Raw genomic sequence first — 17,686 nt, 5'->3', positions numbered from 1 at the left:
TATTAGCAAACACTGACGGAAATATGCAGATTGGTGTGAAGGAGGCAAACAAAACAGCTGGAGATACAGATACAAACGTAAAAAGATGGGAGAGTTTTTGACTTCCTTTATTAGGAGGAAGGCCAAGAGACTAACACAATAGTTAACATTATATATTAGTATTATATAGTTATTATATAGTATAATAGTCTATAATAGACTTCTTTTATGTCTTTTAGGAAAAACAGTGGCAACACACCAATAAATAAACAAAATAAATAAATAAATAACCAGGAAAAATAAAAAGGTAATATATTAAAATATATACTATTTATAAGAAGTATTGGTTTTTATCATTTTAATTTATATTACTATATTATTTTATATATTATTAATTATATATAAATGGAGTCGGCGTCCATCAAGCACATTTGTACAAAAAAATGATTAAATGCCAGTGCACTGTAATTCAAAAACATGTTCTGTGTGAACCGGCCTTTAGCTTAACACATTAACGCCGTGATAAGTGTCTTTGTATCATGAGAAGCACATGTGAGGTGTGTTACTCACTGGCGTGGACCTGTAGGCTACAGCTCCCGCAGGACAGCAGGACGCTGGTGCCGTCGTCACCGATGTGGGAGTTCGACGGCAGCGGTTCGGTGTTCTCGGCACCCGCGCTGAAACACATCTCTGGAACCAGCGGACGCGTGCGACAGCCGACCCGCGACACCAGACCGGATGTGTCCGAGAGATGGAAGGGATCCTTAACGGGCTAAACACGCACAAAACACAAGAGAGAGGAGAGCATGCTAAACCAAAGAGAAATAAACACAGATTTAAAACAACTTCCTGTTCAATCAGGTTGAAATGGACCAGACTTTATGCCGATAGTCAAAATTCTGATTACGTATTATGATATACTATAATGTATTGATTATGTACTATTACAAATTATTTCAGTATTTTGATGCAGCGGCACTCAGCGCATTACCTGTGTGTACGGACAGAAGAGCGTGCAGACGGCGCAGTGCGGCTCGATGGTTGCCATCGCAGCGTTGAACTGTTTCTCGGCCAGGAAGTTTGGCAAACGGTTCTGCCACAGTGCGTTTTCCTCAGACTTCTTAGCCTCCGGCTGCACACCGCCACCTACAGGCAGCCCAGAGTACAGCTCTACAGAAACACACAGAGAGAAACGACAAGCGTGAGATTCACACATCAGATACACACACTACAACAAGTCACTATACATCACCTTACAATCAATAAAGATAGATGATAGATAGAATGAACGAATTAACAAACAGATAGATAGATAACCCGATAGATAGATAACACAAAGATAACCCGAGTAAATACAAAATGCAGTTTTGAAATAATGATTTCATTTATTAAGGGAAAAAAGCTGTCTACGTGAAAAAGTAATTGCCCCCTAAATCTAATAACTGGTTGTGCCACCCTTTGCAGCAACAACTGCAATCAAGCATTTGCGATAACTGGCAATGAGTCTTTCACATCACTGGGGCCACATTTTGGCCCACTCTTCTTTGCAGAATTGTTTTAATTCAGCCATATTGGAGAGTTTGAGCATGAAAGGACTGTTTAAGGTCATGCCACAGCATCTCAATTGGATTTAAGCCCGGACTTTGACTTGGCCACTCCAAAACCTTAATTTTGTTTTTCTTGAGACATTCAGAGGTGAGCTTACTGCTGTGTTTGGAATCATTGTCCTGCTGCAGAACCCAAGTGCACTTCAGCTTGAGGTCACAAACTGATGGCCGGACATTCTCCTTCAGGATTTTCTGATAGAGAGCAGAATTCATGGTTCCATCAATTATGGCAAGTCATCCAGGTTCTGAAGCTGCAAAGCAGCCTCAGACCATCACACTGCCACCACCATATTTGACTGTTGGTATGATGTTCTTTTTATGAAATGCTGTGTTGGTTTTACACCAGATGTAACAGGACACACACCTTCCAAAAAGTTCAACTTTTGTCGCATCAGTCCACAGAATATTTGCCCAAAAGTCTTGGGGATAATCAAGATATTTTTTGGCAAATGTGAGACGAGCCTGTGTGTTCTTTTTGGTCAGCAATGGCTTTTGCCTTGGAACTCTCCCATGGATGCTGTTTTTGTCCAGTCCCTTTCTTATTGTTAAATCATGAACACTGACCTTAATTGAGGCAAGTGAGGCCTGCAGTTCTTTAGATGTTGTTTTGGGTTCTTTTATGACCTCCTGGATGAGTCGTCTTTGTGCTCTTGGAGTAATTTTGGTAGGCCGGCCACTCCTGGGAAGGTTCACCACTGTTACAAGTTTTCTACATTTGTGGATAATGGCTCTGACATGGTTTGCTGGAGTCCCACAGCCTTAGAAATGGCTTTATAACCCTTTCCAGACTGATACATGTAAACACTTTTGTTTCTCATCTGTTTATGAATTTCTTAAGATCGAAGACTGATATGTTGCTCTTTAAACATGCTTCACTTTGTCAGACAGGATCTATTTAAGTGATTTCTTGATTCAACAGGTCTGGCAGTAATCAGGCCTGGTTGCGGCTAGTGAAATTTAACTCCGCTTTCTAAAATAATGTGGTTAATCACAGTTCTTTCATGATTTAATAGGAGGGGGCAAGTACTTTTTAACTTAGGCCAGGTAGGTTTGGACAGCTTTTTTCCCTTAATAAATGAAAGCATCATTTAAAAACTGCATTTTGTATTTACTTGCATTATCTTTGTGTAATATTAAAATTAGTTTGATTATCTGAATCTTTTAAGTGTGACAAATATGCAAAAAAAAAACAAAAACAAAAAACAGATAGAATGAAGAAATGAAAGATAGATAGATAGATAGAAAGAATGACAACGAATGAACGATAGATAGATAGATAGATAGATAGATAGATAGATAGATAGATAGATAGATAGATAGATAGATAGATAGATAGATAGAATGAAAGAAAGAAAGAAAGAAAGAAAGAAAGAAAGAAAGAACGAACGATAGACAGACAGAATTAACAAACTATAGATATTTAGACATACAGACAAATGTTTAGACAAACTGACAGATATTTAGATGTCTAGACAGACAGACGCAACAATAATTGTAAAGTGCGCAGAAGCTAAATAAGAAGAATTTTAATATGATTCTGCCTCAAAATGCACATAGCTTAGAGGTAAATGAATCAGATAGCAGTGAAACACGGCTCAGTATGAGTGTTGTCCTCTTCCTCTGAGCCGTGACTCTACAGACAGCAGGTGAAGATGTATTTTTGGAGAGTTTTGATGCCCCTCTGTCCTGTATTTTGCCCCCTGCAGTGACAGCGGGTGGTGCGGGTTTACAGCTGCCTGTCTCTTCATAACTCACAGCACAGACAAATCAATAACCTTCTTTCAGCCGCCCCGTCTTATAAAGCGCTGATTGTTTGCGGCTGCTTTCTTTCATACTTTATTGCTTTTGCTCTTTGTGCTGGCGAGTGCACACTTTCACAACAAGCAAACAAACACAAAACAACATTTCGCCATCAAACCAGAACACTCCGAAATGAAACGCCAGCCTGAAATGTTCCAAAAACATTCATATTGTAAAAACATATCTAACTTTATCTAACTAATATCTAACATCTTTTTCCTCAGTGGAAAATGTGCCGTCAGGCATTTACCCAGGAAGCAAAGCTTCTTTTGTTCTCCTGAATGCCATGTGACAACAAATGCAGAATATTTCTCGTATTAACCCACGTAAATGCAAAAATGTAACACTGGCATGTCAAAGAGTGACAGAAACGTCTTAATAATGTTTTAATTTAATAACTTGCGTTGTCAGAAATTGGGCCTCATTCAAGAAACTAGTAAAACAAATTAAAAAATCATTTCTAAACCTTTCTTCCATAAATTAACAAATAATTTTCACCAATTTAAAAAATAACATACAAATGTACTTTTTTTTTTTTACGTCTTTTAAGAACATCATTATGAAGTTCACTCATGAAACAATGAAATTTTTCATAAAACTATTCTAACGCAAATTTAACAATTTAAGCAAGAATGTTTATTGAATGTCATTAAATTTTTTGATTGGACATTATTGGATTATATGGACAAAAAAACATGAGCAAAACATGTAATTCAAGAACAGCTTTATGAACAATTTAAAAATTGTAATTTTCGTACATTATTTCAAATGTAATGATTGAAACATGAGGAAAAACGAGTTTCTGTGCATGCACGAATGGGTTTATAAACAAACTTACATACAACAGTTGATTTTAAAAATGTCATTACGAACTTAATTTGAAGCATGAGCAAAATTAATTCATCAAAAATTTTCATAAAACTATTCTAATGCGAATGTCTGCATTAAATTCAATGAACTATGCAAGAACACTTTACAAACATTCCATTTTACGGACATTGTTACAATCTGCATTTAAAAAACACAAGCAAAACGTAAATTACCAATAGCATTACGAACAATTAAAAAAAATATCATTACGAATAACCTTCAAATCATAATATTTTGCAAGTTAATTTGAATATATTTTTTGAAACATGAAAAACAAGTGCATGCAAGAATTGCTTAATGAATGTCATTTTAAGGACATCATTACGAAATTCATTCGAAACATGAGCAAAACAAATTCACGAAAATCTTTTGTAAATCCGTTCTTACATAAAACGTTACACTGAAATTTCAAGTGATAATAATGTTCTTACAAACAATTTACACAGAAATCTGCTTACGTTTCATGAATGAGGCCCAAAATATTAAGTGACATTTTTAACTTATTTCAATTTCATACTTAAAGTACATTGCGCTTACTGTTTATCGTTAATGATGTCTTAAAAGCAGTACTCACCCTCGTCGCTGGAGGCTTCCTGCTTGACTATGGAGTGAGGAGAGCGCATGGGCGGCTTGCTGAACGGATGTCTTCGGCTCTTCTTTACCTCAACTTTCTTCTTCAGCTTCGTGAAGGGACTCGGCTGAGAACAAAAACATTTAATGATAATTTACTTTAATGTTTAAAATCCCCTCAAAAACCCTTTGGGATCAGAGAAAGCGCTGACCTGCAGGCCGGGAGCGGCTCCATTACTCTCAATGTCGCTGGAAGCGAACTGCTCAAACACCTGCTGGAAGGAGAGCTCGTCAGGATGCTTCGGCTTCTTCTTTTTCTTTTTCTTCTTCTTCTCCTCCTCTACGTTTTCCAGCGGAGGATCCTGGGGATCTGTTTTTCTGTCTTCACCGGCTGTACAACAACAAAGATGGAGGAATGGGATGAGAATACCATCACATATTCAGTAATAAGGCAGTTGCTAGGGTTTATGGGGTGGATGCTATATGATAAAAGTTTGCTCCCATCACCTCCTTCCCGAAGTGCCGCTTCTGCTTCCGCCTGCTCCTGCTCCTCCCTCTCCAGCGCCTCCAGCGTGAGGAGCGCCTCCCGCGCCATGCGCTCGTCCCTCTGCTGCCGTCGTTGCTGCTCGCGCTCCTCCACTTTATGCAGATACTCGCTCATGTCCAGCTCCACTCCCTCCTCTGCCAGGACCTTCACCTCCTCCAGCTTCAGACGCCGAACTGTTTAACCTTCGCCTGAGCTCTACAAAAAAACAACGCAAACGGATAACAAAATTATTTCAACTCACACATTTCCCACTTCATAGTTTTTATTTATTACGATTTGAACTGTAAAGGTCAAATGTCAATAAAAACTTTGTAGGAGCTCTACAAAAAACAAATCGCAAATAGATAAACTTTTGTTTTAAACCAAACGTTTCGGCTTGATAGATTTTATTTATTACAATTCAAGTAAAATTTACAATTCAGGTAACAGGACAATAAAAACTTTGCCTAAGCTCTACGAAAAAACAAACAAACAATGCAAACACAAATTTTATTTCAAACAAAACCTTTTCCCACTTTATAGATTTATGTATTACGATTCGAAAATTAAAGGTGAAATGCCAATGAAAACCTTGCTGAGGTCTACAAAAAAATGGATAAACTTATTTAAAACCAAATGTTATCCCATTTGATATTTTTATTTGTTATGATACGAACAATAAAAGGTCAATAAAAACTTTGCCTAAGCACTGCAAAAAAACAAACAAAAAAAACCCGCAATGGATAAAGAACTTTTATTTCAACCCAAATGTTTCCCACTTGATTGTTTTTATTTATTATGATTCAAACCGTAAAAGTGAATTCATGGCTAAACTGAACTGTCATTAAAATGAAACAATTAATTATTTGCACCGAAAATCCTTTGTGTGAGCTCTACAGCGAACAACCAAAACAGATAACTTGTTTCAAACCAAGCTTTCTGACTTGATAAAATTCTATTTATTAAGAATAAACAATAAAAATGTTATTAATTAAATTAATAAAAATGTATTAAATTAAATAAATTTTATAATATTTAATAATTTAATAAAATTAATAAATTAATAAAATCAATTAAATTAATACAAAAAATAACAATAAAGGTCATTTCACGTCCATGGCAAATTTTTAAATACCATAAATTTTTTTTTTTCTGTATTACAAGAGCTGACCATAAATGTCATTGTAACATATTCCTACATCACGCTATCTCAACTTTTTAATATTATCATTCAATAAAATATTATGAGCAATTTAACAATGTTTTGTGTTTATTAAGAGCACATAGTTTACTGACAATTTACGAAAACCTTTGCGGTGACGTTGTTAAAACTAAACAAGTTTCCACAAAGCATGTTCAAGGGACCGACAAAAATTTGTTTCTAAAATCAATAACAAAGGCCAACCAGCAGATTTTTACAGCAACAAAATGAAAAAAGAAAAATTGTCGGCACCTGCGCAGGAGTTTCTCTCTGTAGGTGACTCTGGTGTTCCTCCAGTGCTCCAGCTCGGGGCTGGTGAGGCTCGTGGGTTTCAGGTGGTCCAGGACCGTGTTGTCTTTCCCCTGTTTCCACAGATCGTAGCGGTCAGGCTGCAGACAGCGAACGAAGACGTCCATGGAGATCTTCACCATGTCCTTACGGCACGTGCACTGCAGAAGACAAACGAGAACCAACAACTTTAAAGTCAACAACTGCAAAACAGTTCTGTCTCTAAGTTCTGACTACACGATATATGATTTAACACAATCACGGCCAATCAGAATGAATTTAAAGTTCAGTACACAACTATGTGGAGTGATATTTTGGACCAATGGAATTCCAGGGTGGGCGGGGCTAATCAGCACATAAAATGTGTATTAATTTATTTGTATTATTGTATAGTAATTTTAATTCATATTGCATTATATTATTTTTTAAATCTGTTTAAATATACATTTTTGTATGCATTTGTTTATATTTGTTTTCATTTCTGGTCTTCAGTTTTGAGATTAAAAGAACAATCGAGAGTAATGTGAATAAAATGCAAATTAATTTAAAATGTATTAAATATTTATAAATATTATACATTAAAAATATTTATAAATATTACTAATAATGAATAAATATTAGCATAAATAATACATATTCATTATAAAATTTAATTAAAAATTAATACTATGCAAATTAAAAATAAATACATCTTATACAAAAATATATAAATTAATATATTTAAATTAAAATAATATAAGGTAATCTAAATTAAATTAAAACATTAAAAAATAATACTACACATTAATACAGATATTTAAATTAAAAAATTAAATGTAGATGATTAAAATACATAAGTCATTTTAAGTCAAGTTGCTAGGAGCAGATTTAAAGTAAATCTGAAGTATAATATTTCAATGACAACAAAATATTACGTGTTTTTCTAATATATATATATATATATATATATATATGCAAATTCACTACAAAAAAGACCTTAAAAACTACAAAATATTGGGGTTCAAAAAGATGAAACTGTATAACAGATGAGAATCAAATGAACTACATCATGGGAGTCGTGTCTGAAACAACGACTGAAAGGAAAATGAAGGCGATGGAGACAAGATGTGATGATTAGATGAAATAAGTTTTCATGCAGGTGCGCAGACATGAGATTATTAAATCATCAGCGCCGACGACTGGAAGGGGAAAAAAAACGCTTTTAATCGCAGAGTTTGCGCAGCGTGGACCGAAGTGAAAAACGCACAAATCAGCATCTCTCAATCAACAGAGAGAGAGAGACGGATGGAAATAAAAGTCATTTTCCTGCGAGCTGCAGTTGGCTGTATTACACCGAGCCGTTATTTCCTGCGCCGCGCTGGAGCTGCTGTTCAATTACCAGAAACATTCTGCAGCTGAAGTGAAGACAAACACAGCAAACACTGTGTGTGTGTGTGAGGGCATAATAATGGTGACAAGCGCTATTCTTCACTCCGAAATGTCAATGTCTCGCAGCGTAACTCCAGGGCTTGCCATATTATGCTCAGAAATGCAATTCCAGCCCAACTGGAAGGATCCGACTCCACCTGGAAAACAAGCGGCGCTGAGGAGAGGAACCAACCAAAACTAAAAGTATAATCATGCTGTGAACATTTTTCAGGAGAGTAACTGAGACTCAGCTGTTTCCAAAACACTTCTACATTTCTTTAGCAAAAATTGTGACAACAGGGAGATACATGTGTGTGTGTGTGTGTGTGTGTGTGTGTGTGTGCGCATTTTAAAATCGGTTTAAAAAAAAGAAAAAGTAAAGTATGTATTGTGATTATTTTAGACTGCAACAATGAAAAGTTAAACTGGAAAAAGCATATAAAAGCATATATTTATAAATATATAAGTAATTTAAAAGAATAATATAAAATAATGCATAATAATTTAAAGTAATATAAATGAATTAAATTATCAAATAAACTGTACAAATTAATACAAACAAATTACATAAAATGGTGGCGGAATATTTAAATAATGGAAAAAATAACTTAAATTACATATACATATATATATTTATCAGAGGTTGCGTTAGACTTTAATATTATCCGTCATTTTGACGGACAGGGTCGTAAAAAATTCCGTCATAATCTATTATTACCCGTCATTTTAATTTTCGTATTTTAATTATAATAACCCATTTAATTGCTTTTATTTTTGTTCACGTTTTCATTTTTAATAATGAACCTAAAGGACGAGCATATTGGCTTATGCATTTATTTATTTATAAAGAGAACAGAGACTGCGTCAGCGACAGCGGAGGACACTTAAAACAACAAAATATGCTAGTGCTGGATAAAAAAAATTAAAAATAAAATAAAACCGATTTCTCTGTTTTAATAGATTCTTATTTTTATGAACCAATATCGTTTCTTAACTCCCAATCGATACTGTTTTCATTTGATGAATGCACAGTAACGTTAGACAATCGGCTAAACTTTGTGCGTTGTTACTTTTGAAATGAAATGCAGTCTCAGGTTTCAAATTCTGTCCATTTTATTAGGAAATTCAAGCAATAAATACCGTTTTGGCTTTAATGTGGCGTGATAGATCGCTGTAGACACCTCAGATCAAGCGATTCGCTTTACTATACTTGACAGGGAGTAATCAAAGACACAGCAAAAGACCTTTATTTTTGTTCTGGAGACGATCGCGCGCTCTGCTGCCTCACTGGAGCGCACTCGTCACCAACTGGACAGGGCTGGGAATTACAGTTATAAACTACAATAAATCACCCTCAGTGTGTGCAATCTGCCAAAGTGACGGAGGCCTTCAGATTTTTCCGTCACTGCTAAAACAATTCCGTCAATGACGGAGAATTTTCGGTTAACGCGACCTCTGATATATATATATATACACATACAAATTGGAAAAAAAAGTCCCTAAAAACTACAAAATACTGGTGAAAATTGTAAATATATATATTCATATAAATACATTTTTATAAGCATATTTGAAAAACTTTGAAAAAAACTATACACACACACTACGGTTTAAAAGTTCGAGGCAATATGTTTTTCTGTTTTTTAAAGTAGTCTCTTCTGCTCACCGAAGCTGCATTAATTTGATAAAAAAAATTACAGCAAATACAGTAAAACTGTAAAATATCAGTTTTCTATTTGAATATTTTTCAAAATACAATGTATTCACGTGATGCAAAGCTGAATTTTTCAGGATTTTTTGATAAATAGGAAGCTCAAAAGAATAGCATTTATTTGAATTAGAAATATACTGTAAGATTATAAATGTCTTTTCTTTAGCTTTTGATCAATTTAATGAAATTTCAAAGTTTTGCATTGTAGTGAATATATACACTTAAAAATGAAGCAAAAAAAAAGAAGAATTAAAAGATATGTATAAAAAGTGAGTATAAAAGTTTTTACACCTTAAAATAAAGTTTAAAAAAAGAACAAAACAATTATTTTGATACTGAACTCTCTGGGATCAATCTCTTTTATTGCTGTATTTCTCACTGCTAAACCAATAAATGGAAATGGAGTGAGAAACAATCACAGGCCTCTGAAGACACCAGAGCGATGAAGCTGCATCTCATATCTGAGATGAACATGTTAATAACTCCGTAAACTCATCGTGTCTCTCTCACTAGACCAGGTCTGGCCATTACATGAGCCGCTGCAGGTGGATTATTACCGGTTTCTCTTAGATCTCACACATGATGGGTGATTTATTCACAGTACATTCACAATGATAGAAAATCAAGCAACACTCTGAATATACATTTTTTTTTTTTATCTGATTGAAGGCACCATTAAAAAATGTTAATTTTTCCATGCATAAAAATGAAAATATAACATATGCATGTCCACAGCATCAGCAACACCGTTATTGCACATAAAACATTCTTTAACAGGCCAGAAATCAGTATTTTGTCATGAATGTGCAGGTTTAAAGATCTCTGACTAATGAGGCGCTCCATCAGATGCCTGTAGAAGAGAACTAAAATAATGAGTGGGACTGAGAGCGACACGAGAGAGATTCAAACGCAAAATCCGCTCGTGTGCTTTAATTAGCCGCACGTCTGTGACCCGACATTCAGCACATCGCTAATCATTACAATACATGCAGATCATCAGCCGCGCGAGTCACAAATGACGAGAGTCTCTAAATGCCAGAGCGTAACACGAGTGCAAAAAACGACTCGCGTGTGTGTAATATGAGAGAGAGAAAAAGACATACGAAAAGAAAGCAAGCAAGAAAAGAAAGAACAGAAAAAGAACGAAAAAAATGAAGAAAATGAAAAAAAAAAAAAAAAATCAATCAAAACGAAAGAAAAAAACGAAAAGAAAAAAGTAATGAAAAGGACAAACAAGGACAAATGAAAAGAAAGAAAGCACAAAAAAGAAAAATAGAAAGAACAAAAAAAAAACGAAAAGGACAAATGAAAAGAAAAACAATCAAAAAGAATAAAAAGCACAAACAAACAAAAAAAAAAAACTAATGAAAAGGACAAATGAAAAGAGAAAAAAAAACAAAAAGAAAATGAAAAGAAAGGACAAACAAAAATGACAAACGAAAAGGACAAAAGAAAAGAAAAAAACAACAAAACAAAAAGGACAAACAAAAAACTATGAAAAGGGCAAATAGAAAAAGAACAAACTAAAAGAAAAGAACAAAATAAATAAAAAGTATGAACAAAGGACAAATGAAAAGAAACAAACAACAAAAAGACAAAAATAAAATTAAAATTAAATGAAAGAACAAATGAAAGACAAAAAGAAAAAAGAAATAAAGGACAAACGAAAAGAAAAAAAACAATCAAAAAGAAAGAACAAATGAAAAGGACAAACAAAAAGAAAATGAAAAGAAAGGACAAACAAAAATAAAGAACAAAAAGAATAAGAATAAAAACAAAAAGGACAAATCAAAAGAAAAAACAAACGAAAATGTACAAAACAATAGAAAGAGAAAAAAAACATGAAGTGAATAAGCAAACAAAAGCAGCCAAAATGAAAGGATGAATGAACGAGCAAATGAATCAGGAGCAAAGAAGCAAAAATGAAATAATGAATAAAAGTGTGCAAAATAACTAACGAAAGCACAAAAGAACAAGCAAAGGAACGAAACAAGAACGAGTGTGAGAAAGGGGCAGTGACTGAGTGAGTCATGTAGTGAATCATTCGTCGCTCACCTGCGTAGCCATCTTGCCGTAGTCGATCCAGCGCAGCGTCGCGAAGTTTGTGGACTCAGCGCAGTTGAAGCCGTGGTTGAATCCGGCGTGATATCCATACGGGAACGTGATCATGAACTCGCCCTCCTCCTGCGTGATCTACGAGAGAAAGAAAACAATGCCAAAATCATCACAACGAGGCCCGTGCGCAAAATCTACGGCATCGTTTTACGTCATCTGTGCTGATTATGGTGTAAAATCTTGTTAATTGCACAAAATGAATACAATAAAACACAAAGTGTGAGAATTAGATTCTTACGCCGATGTCGGAAAACTGTAAAAAGTACAGCGTTTTATAGCGAAAAAAGAAAAGAAAAATGTGAACAAATTGATAAACAAAAAAGAAACAAAAAGGAACAAACAACTTACTACTTTTATTAGCTATTTATTTAATGAATACTTAAATAAAAGTCAAATGAATTACAAATTAATACTTTTAAATTAAATTGACTTAAAAGGAACTACTTTTATTATTATAATTTAATTAATTAATGAATTAATGATTGAACAACTTAAATGTCAACTACAATAATTAAATTAACTTTTAAGTTAAATATAGTTTCATTAAAAAGTGAGGTATTAATTGTAAAAAATGTGCAAATTTAAATCGCGAAAAATAGATTAGACAAAAAACGAGATCAAGAATGAATAATAAACAAAAAGAAATGAAACAACCTATTTCTTTTGTTACTTTTATCGTTAGAATTTTTAATTAACAGATGAATCATTAAAAAATAATTAAGTCAATTAAATTAAAATATAACGCATGACAAAGAATTATGAATGTAAAAGAAAAAAACAAATTCAAGAAAAATTACAAATGAACAAAAAAAATAATACTTTTATTATGTTTAATTTGAAAATGCATAAATAATTTAAAAAATACTAAATAAAAAAATAAAGAAAGCAAGAGAGAATTATGAATGTGAAAGAACAAAATGAAGGAATTAAAAGAAAAATTATGAACAAATTAAGTAACAAATGCATAAAAAAAGTATAATAAAAATAAATGAATATAATTTACCGTATTGACCCGAATATAAGACGATGTTTTTTTCTTGGAAATACATCTGAAAAAACGCTGTCATCTTATATTCAGGGTCTAGACTTTGACATGTCAATAATATACCCACAACAATAGGTGGCGCCAAAAACGCCTAAAACGAGTGTGCCATGAAATATGTAATGTAATGTGTGCTGTAAAGATCGCGAGTGAAAACAAAAGAAAAGCTTACAGCGGCATGAGATCGTGACTGTCATGTTAGCCTGATGGGACCAAACTTCCTCTGTAAGTGATTTAAAAACATAAGACAGTACCCAGATTTGAAGACTACAATAAGATTCACTTCTACTGATAATAAAATTTTGGCAGGCTACTATAAGATGGATAGCCTAAATGTTATATAATTCAGATGGGCTACCTGTTATTTCAATGGTATATCAAAAAGTGTATATTTGTCAATGTCATTGTTGGTACATTTTACCAGTATTTACCATACTTTCAAAACAAAAATTAACATAGGAAAAATATGCAATTTGAAAATAAGTTTTACAGAGAGAGAGCAAAAAAAAAAAAACAAGATTTGGTTTTCAAAAAGCCTTTTTCCAAAAGGTACATCTGGAAAAAGGGGGGTCCTCTTATAATAAGGGTCGCCTTATATTCGGGACAATATGGTAATTAACATCAGGTATTATGGTGTAAACTCACGTTATAATTTTAATAAATATTTATAAATAAATATAAATAAAAGCACAAGTGTCTTTGTGAACATCTGGATGTTCACAAATGATGAATTTCTTGTTAATTCTGCACATATGCTAATAATCATGAAGCTCTCGGCTCATCCTCACGGGACGCATGTGTCTCTGAAGATGGAAGCGCTGGACGTTTCATTTTTTCCCAGCTATTGCTCCGTTACCCCACATATTATTAATTTCATCCAGCTCCACAGTAATCTGGGCGAAGGCAACATTTAAAGGACTCAGTGAACTGTACTTTGATGAAAGAGCCAATAACTGCTGAATTAAGCTGCAAATGACACTTCAGAGGGAGAAAAAGCCGTCCTGGGAAAATCAGCCGAGACCGAGAAACACGCCGGCTTCCAGCACTAATATCTGTAGCCATTAGCAACTGATGGGAAAAGAAATTTGCTGTGAGAAATCTTCAGCCTCTCCTCTCGTTTTCTCCCTCCATTCATCGTCTCCTTCAGACCTTGGGCTCCTCGGCCGCCGCCGGCCAAACGAAACGCTGGAAAGACATTTTCAGACGCTTCGAGCGCAATTAAGGTGGAGGCGCGGAGCATGGAGGAGAGTTAGCCGGCCTTAGCTAATGAATATTTTCATTTCACTCCATTTTCTAGCTCTGCGATCGGTGGAGTCACGCTTCAGCGTCACGCTGGCGTCCATTAGAAAGAAAGTCAGATTCATTAATGCCGTTCCGAGTCGTATTTCACTGCTACATGTCTGGTGTTTTTGTAGAATTAGTCCTCGGGCGTTTGTTCATTTAATGAAATTAGATTAATTCTACACCTGTAGAGAACGTGACTGTGTTATAGAGTGGCGATTACAGCTCAGACAAACATAAATAAACAAATATTTTAAAATCAATAAAAAAATTTAAATAAAATAAATACATTTAAAATGCAATACACAAATAAAAACATTAAAATCAAAATATTTAAAATAAATTACAAAATTATTTAAAATAAAAACATTCAAATAAAACAGTAAAAAGATTTCTAATAAATTTAAAAATATATAGATTTTTTTGCAGTATCTGCACAGATTATGAATAGAGAATGTCAAAGTAATAAACAAACAAACAAAAAGAACCAAAAATAACATGAAAAAGTATAATAAAAATAATATGACAATTTTCATTTGAACTGAAAGGAAAAAGTAAACTAAATTAATAAAATTAACTTTTAAAATAAAATGTAATTTTCATTAAAAAATAAATAAAAATAACATCAGGTATTATGATGTACATTTGCATTACAATAAAAACATCAGATTGCGAAAATATATATACAAATTGCAAATATATTATATATATTATATATACACACAAGTGACTTAGTGAATAACGATATATGAAAGTATTATTTATTTTAAATAAAATAAAACTCATTTTCATTTGAACTGAATTGAAGGAAAAAGTATATATAATCTGTATATAAAAGCAACATCATGCAATCTTCAAAATATATGTATGATTTTATTTTGAACTGAATAATAATGATGATGATGATAATAATAATAATAATATAATGATAATGTTCATAAAATTGTAAAGTAATAAAATTAACATTTAATTTTAATTAAAAAAAATAAAGTCAGGTATTATGGTGTACATTTGCATTACAAAAAAATCAGACTGCAAAATTTATTTAATTTAAATAAAAAAAATACATTCAGAGAAATTGTGTGTAATTTGTACATTTGCATTACATTAAAATCTGATATTATATAAATATGTATATTTAACCCCTTAACTGTCACTCACGGTTTTGAACACAGACATGATAGTGCACTATCCAAACTTATTTTTTTATAATTCATGAATGAAAACATTTTCCAACGTGATTTTGATGTACCATTTCCATGGTAATGCAATGTCTGATTTTAAAATGGGTTTCAAAGGATGAATTTTGAGATTTTAAGTTTTCAACTGATATATAATTTCTTATGATTTCTAAAGCGTGATAGAGAAAAAGGCAAAGCGTGATAGAGAAAAAGGCAACTAAGAAGACTTTCTGTGACAAAGGTCAGAACTCCTGTTATGATGTAGATTTTTCAGGTGCACTCTTGTCATAAATTAATCTATTACTTTTCCTACATAATTTTTTTACAAATAAAGTGGTAAAATACCTATTTAGGAGTCTTAGACCTTTCCAACGATATATAGTTTGTCATGATTAGATTAGGATTTAATTGTAAAATAGTGAAGTAACGAGGCGTCCCACAGGGTGGACGGTGACAGTTAAGAGGTTAAATAAAAATAAATAAACAATTAAATGTACAAAATATTTAATGAAAACGAAAATGACTGACATTTGAATTTTGCATTAATGTATTGTAAATAAAATAAATATTAAACATTTAAAATAAATAAAAAGTATTAAAATAAAATCTAAACCTAAACGCATATTAATATTTACTTTTTAACATATATTTTAATATTAATATATTTAGTTTTTAATTGTTTTCCCCCCAAATATTAATGCAAATTTACAGAAAATAAGAGAGAACCTAAAACAAGACCTAAAAGTCTAAATAATAATAATAACAATAATAATAATAATAATTCACAGCCGATTTTACTTCCATAATGAGTGTATTGTAACAGGTTATTCAACAAGAAAAAAAAAACATTTTGATTTCATGTTGACTTTACTTTAAGGTACTTCAAAGAATACCACAGTATAGCATCCAAGAAATATCCTATATATTGGTATTAAGTCTGGTATTATGTTTCGTACGGTCTTAACTGTGACCATAATGGCGGAGCGGATGAGATTTAATGCATGATTCCTGGGTCTCTTCTTACACTCTCGCAGATTGTTCACTAGCAGGAGTTTGAGCTGAAGCTCTAATAACGTCCCCAGACACACGGAGAGAGACAGACAGACAGACAGGAAACCTGCTGAGATCAACACTTCAGTGTCTCCCTCTCCGTTTCATCTCACTCCAGCTCCACAGAGTGTCACATCGACTCAAAAGTGACAATAACATCCGTCGCATGGAGGAGAAGAGGAAGCTAAAATCAGGATTGCAAGGGTTGAGCGTAACGTATAGCGGTGCTGAACTTTATCTAGCCTCATTACAGAGATTTATTCCCAGTTTAATCTCACCGCGAGGGTCTCCGGCTCCTAACAATGGGAATTATCTGTGGAGATGGAAAAAAAAAAAAAAGACTAATTTGCGTAGATGGAAACGGGTGGCGGAGTAAATTGAAATGTAATCCGCGCCGCGGATGCTAGCAGGGGTCCGTGGTTGGCGTATAAAACACATTTTTTGTGCAAATACACATAAAATTATGTGTGTAGGGTCACAGTGCTTTAGTTTACCACCCTCGTCATCTCTGAATGCAAAGCCAAGCGCTAAGGCTACAATTCCTGCCTGCAGGCAGCCTATGAGATTAGAGCTGCGGCCTAGATTAGCATTAGCATGCAAAACATGTCTTCAGAGACTCCCACAACTGTGTGAAATAGCTAAGTGACTAAGCTTAGCTATCTAAAAGACGCAATTTCTTTAAGAAATACTACATTCATGAAAAAGTGTGCGTTGTTAAGCAAGGCTAACATGCGCAACACACGTTTTAATTTTAAAGGATGATTTTTATTAATGAAAACTGCAAATAAACACTCACTAAAAGTCTAAAGTGCGTTTGTGTGCCGCTAACATTTATGTAAATTGTTTGAATGAAAATAGTCACACGTTTCATTAATAAGCCAATGAGAGAAGCTAGTAAAATTAGCTTTGTTAGCTTCTTTTACTGCTGTATTAATGAAATGTGAGCAGAATGTTTATGTAAATTGTTCGTTAAAAACCATTTCGAATGAAAATAGTCGCAACAATTTCCACAGAAAAAACACTGCTTTTGTTTCATTAACAAAATGAGAGAAGCTAAC

The 17,686-nt window shown here is 33.4% G+C and overlaps 1 protein-coding gene across 1 annotated transcript in view; it reads right to left on the bottom strand.

The window, feature by feature from the left end:
• The window catches only part of kdm4b (lysine (K)-specific demethylase 4B), a 56,048-nt gene that overhangs the window by 15,287 nt on the left and 23,075 nt on the right, over positions 1 to 17,686 (bottom strand). The window contains 8 exon segments of the mRNA XM_058760553.1: positions 550 to 751; positions 971 to 1,149; positions 4,831 to 4,954; positions 5,039 to 5,217; positions 5,334 to 5,543; positions 5,546 to 5,568; positions 6,806 to 7,002; positions 12,015 to 12,152. Of these exon segments, the coding sequence (XP_058616536.1) occupies positions 550 to 751; positions 971 to 1,149; positions 4,831 to 4,954; positions 5,039 to 5,217; positions 5,334 to 5,543; positions 5,546 to 5,568; positions 6,806 to 7,002; positions 12,015 to 12,152 (1,252 nt within the window).

The sequence above is a fragment of the Onychostoma macrolepis genome, chromosome 22 (assembly GCF_012432095.1).
Source record: "Onychostoma macrolepis isolate SWU-2019 chromosome 22, ASM1243209v1, whole genome shotgun sequence".
NCBI lineage: Eukaryota > Metazoa > Chordata > Actinopteri > Cypriniformes > Cyprinidae > Onychostoma > Onychostoma macrolepis.
This window is presented reverse-complemented; position numbering and strand designations above follow the sequence as displayed.